The 4,687-nt window shown below is 41.2% G+C and overlaps 1 protein-coding gene across 1 annotated transcript; it reads left to right on the top strand.

Moving 5' to 3' along the window:
- Positions 1-1,011, top strand: LOC149288285 (uracil nucleotide/cysteinyl leukotriene receptor-like). The gene has a single exon (XM_089492016.1). The coding sequence runs from the start codon at positions 1-3 to the stop codon at positions 1,009-1,011; it is 1,011 nt and encodes a 336-aa protein (XP_089348142.1).
- The last annotated feature ends 3,676 nt before the right edge of the window (positions 1,012-4,687 follow it).

The raw sequence follows: 4,687 nt of genomic DNA on the forward strand, positions 1-4,687 counted from the left end.
ATGAGTAATCCTGTATTTCTCACAAACACCTCCAGTTTATCTTGGGTGGACCCCTGTGTCCAGGAAACATGGATTGAGAATGTTCTTCTGTCTGTATGCTACATCCTGGGCCTGCTTGTAGGTGGACTAGGAAACATTTTGGCTCTTTCACTGTTTCTCCGTGACCGCCAGCCTCACTCACCCTCTGATATTTTCCTCCTTCATCTTGCCCTGTCTGACCTCTTTTTGCTCCTTACTTTACCAACCCGTCTATTTTACCACATATCAGGCAACAATTGGCCTTTTGGTTCCATGCCATGTCGCCTGTCTGGATTTGTTTTTTATCTCAATATGTACGCCAGTCTTTATTTCCTGGCAGGCATAAGTATTGACAGGTACCTAGCAATTGTGCACCCACTCAATTCTATCAAGTTCCGCAGGCCTTTGCATGCCCATGTGGTATGTATATTTCTCTGGGCAATTGTTGCTTTTGCTACAGCACCATTGCTATTGGGTCGGCAGCAAGAAAAAGATGAAGGGGGATGTCGGCTACTCTATCGGGAGACACCATCATTGAGGGCATTGTCGTCTCTTAGTGCTGCATTTGCTATACCATTCCTGGGCACAGTCACTTGCTATGGGCTCATTTTAAGGCGACTCAGAAAAGGAGGTGATAGAAAGCCCAAGGAACGAGCAGTAAAGATGGTGCTTCTGGTTCTGACAATATTTCTTATCTGCTTTGTCCCATATCACCTAACTAGAGCTCTCTACCATGTTCTAATGCCTGGGGGTGAGGATGCAGCCACATCTTCCTGTGTTTTGCGCCAAGGGCTAGCTTTGGCCAATAGATTCACCTCCTGCCTAAGCACGCTGAACGCTGCTCTCGATCCACTGGTATATTTCTTTGCTGTGAAGAAGTTCCGTCAAATTCTGATTAAGCTTCCATGTAGACGTCAGGGAACTGTGGCAGGAAAAAACAGAGAGGATGTCCGGACAGAAGACAGTTCATTGAGTGCCAAGACAGAAGTGTGAGAAGGACGGGGGTTTAAGAAAGTTTAAAGATCAGAATGATGTTAAGGAAAACAGAACTGGTGGGTTCCGACAAGGACGGCTTGCCAAAAGTCTGCTGACAAAAGTTTGATTATAAAGCTGTAGATCTAAACTTGAATCTTTAGAGGTCAGTCTATTGCTTTAGCTATTCACTATAATCATCAAAATGGCTAAATTGTATTGAAAATAAGGAATACTCCAGTATTATTTATTCTGCTCATTAGTCATGCCTAAGCTTGGTTCACATTGTATCTAATTCATACCGGTCTTTGAATGGAACCTTGTGATGCATTTTCATAACAAGTAAATCAGCCCCAAGTAAAATCTACACATATTGGACTTATGATCACATATCATCACATTTTGTTCTTTCACTGATGTATATATTTAAGAACTCTTAAAGTTCATAGAGAAGATACTTAAATAATGGACATTTTAATACTAAACTTGCAATCAACTTAGATTTATTGTTAAGTCATATTAAATTTAGAGTCACACAGACGGCAGACCTCTAAATATTTGTCAATATGTGTGTCTACGTTAACCTGAGTATTTCTGTTTTGCCTCTAACGTGCAGTTCCGCGTACCGTGCGTGAGAAACAGCATTCTAGTACTATTCCCTGAAACAATTATTTAATCTTTTACCATTTTGTATTTTTGCTGTAGCACTTAATTGTCATGTGACAGAAAAGCAGGCACTGATTGGTTATTGTTATAAAAGCCAGCAAGGTTTCTAATGATGTGCTTTTTGAACCTTTGTTAATAAAATGACAGATCTGCTAAGGTTTAGTTGAATAACGTTTAAATTAATGTTTTGTCTTTCAGTTTAACTGCTACTTTAATGTCATTATTACCGGTCACATTATTGCAGGTGATAACATTTGCAACTGTAACTTACAAGAAAGCTCTGGAAAAGATGTAACAACTGTACATGTACTTAGAAACATAGAATGTGCCGGAAGATAGTCTGCCCAATTTCTGAATACGTTACTTAGTCCCTTATAACTCTTTCACTGTGTTAAGCTCTACTGCTTCTGTTGGAAGCAGTAGAGCTTAACACAGTCTAATTTAAGATTGTGTTCTCTTGTTGTGGTAGTTTTCCTTCTTTTAAATATAGTGTCCTCCTTTATCGTGTTGATTCTCTTTATGTATTTAAATGTTTCTATCATATCCCCCCGTCACGTCAAATTCGTATCTGAACTTGTTTTTTTAACAAAAACTGCACTCATACAAATCTCGGAAAACGAGGGCAATCCCAATCAAAAGTCTCCAAAATGAATTGCAAAAGTGGCAACATTGTGGTAGGATTCATCCATTCGTTGCCATGTGCAGCCGCTATGATTACAAGCCATTTTGGTGCCATTACATGCCATTTTGGCGCTCCTTGATGAGGTAAAGCGGGATGGACTGTGTGTAGGAGGGTACAATTCAATGACTGATAGGTAGAAGTAACCAAAAATGGTTATGGCTGTGATTGATGGGTCCAACAACCTGTGGGAGTTTCGCTGAATTTACCAAAATTCGGTAGATTTGCAATTTGTATGAATCCGAAAACACAAGTCTAGTATGTAGAATATTTATATATCACTTTCAGGGACTCCAGCAAAATTTTTTCACAACCTCTCATTTGAGGACAACACAGATTATTTTGTTGGATTTTTCTTCATCTTCATTTATAACTATTGAGGACAAAACACAGCATTTGACTGTGCTTGCTTACAGTGTGACTATTTTTTATTATCTTCAACTCATTGCTGAATAATAAATATTGCTGGAAAAAATCTGGCAAAAAGGGGTATACCTTTTAATTATTTTTTCATTTTAACTGGCTAATATATAAAACATTTAGAAATGTCCTTGAGAAGGAGTGTTTCTGGTGTTCGTGGCTTGGGCAGAGCTGGCAGACATGTACAAAAATGTAGTAGTCATGTGACTCCTGTTATCCCAGTCCCTAGTTGGCACAAGCCTTCTTGCACGCACTACCACGAATATCCTTGATCTACTACTAGTGCTAAAATTTGTCCACCTACCAAAGCAAGGTGTTACTCCTTACGCTCTGCAGAATCAAAAGCAGAAACAGCAGCGTACCTATGCCACAGTTTTACCTACATGCACTGGAAGCACTCCCACCACCATCACAAACACAATTATGGAAAAACAACAACGAAAAAACTCTTATACCACTGCTACCTCGTCTGGAGGGCAACCTTGTACTAAAGACTTCGAGCATTTTGAGACTGTGGACGCAGATGGACGCAGTGAGCAAGGGTAAGTTGAAAGGACATTTCCCCAATTCTGGGATGAATCAACACATACGTACACACCACAGTGCAGCTTTGCTTCAGGGGGAACAGAAGGCATTGGCGACAACAGCAAACTCACAACAGCCACCAGCAGCTGCTGCCAGAGCAAAAGGGTATGGTGAGGCCTCAGCCTTCTCAAGGAGTGTGACTGATTCCCAGAGACAGGTACACAAAGCTACTGCACCAGCCAATCCTAGGGCACTTTCCATTCAAGGGGCATGTCAAAGCAGCAGTTGGAGGTGCTTCAACTGCTCAGGCAGACACTACAAGCAGACACAGCAGTAGAAATGGGAATGATGGTGACTGATGGGGCAGTTAGAGATGGGGACTTTGTGGGTTTGTGTTGAGCATCACATAAGCTACACTTGGTGGTAGTGGCAGCTATTCCAACTGACGGGGAGTGTATGCTTCCGAAATTGAAAATCTGCAGCGTGAAGGCAAGCCAGTAATTGGGGAGGAGCAGGCACGTCTTCCCCACTTCAGGATGTAGTCAGGTCATCTCTCTACTTACGTACCTTAAACATGATTACATGCGGAGGTTGAGAAACTAGTCAGTAGGCTGATAGAGTAGCGGAAAGGTCGCATACAAACCATCATGTATCCCAGAGTATATGCTGGCCACCCTCTGTGACCCAAGGGTTAAGGGTAAATGTGCCCTTAAAAATGCTTGTCCATAGGGTTCATGAGATGCAGCACAAATGGGACACGCAAAGCGAAGAATAGTTGCAGGAGTTGGAAATGGAAATTCAAAAACAGCTGTGGCAGTAGTGCCAGCAAGATGTCCAATTTTCAATGCCTTGCACTAGTGCAGAGCAGCTGCACTAGATCCAATGGAGCATCAGCCATATAGATTTTATTTTTTCCTTGCATTATACATCCCATCTTGGGCCCCCAAACAAAAACGCTATCCACCTCCATGTCTAGCCAGGAACAGAACGTGACTCCCAACATGTCAATTATCTACATTCTGTATTTATCACACCCTGCCACCACTTCTCCCATCATCATCCAACAAACCTATTGTACAGTGTGCTGATCAGAGCACTGGATGTTTATTTTGTGGGAAGTATTGGGTGAAAGATAATTGTTAACCAATTTGTCTGTATGTATGTATATAAACATGTTAATATTTTCCCTTCTTTTATAATCCACCTCTTATCTCCTAATCCCCTTTTCTTCTCATCACTCCTCCCCACCCCTCTCCTTTCTTCTAAAACTTTGTTGAAAGCTATCCTCCTGTTACGTTGTTTCTTGACTAGTCTCTTTAGGTAGGTCCTAGGTTATTCCTGTATAGGATCTTGTTGCTGGATTATTTCTGTTATTTACCAGGAGGTGTTTTGAAATGTTTATTTTAC

This window comes from Sceloporus occidentalis, unplaced genomic scaffold, assembly GCF_023333645.1.
Source record: "Sceloporus occidentalis isolate IW3139 unplaced genomic scaffold, rSceOcc1.0.p SCAF_53, whole genome shotgun sequence".
In the NCBI taxonomy this organism is placed as follows: domain Eukaryota; kingdom Metazoa; phylum Chordata; class Lepidosauria; order Squamata; family Phrynosomatidae; genus Sceloporus; species Sceloporus occidentalis.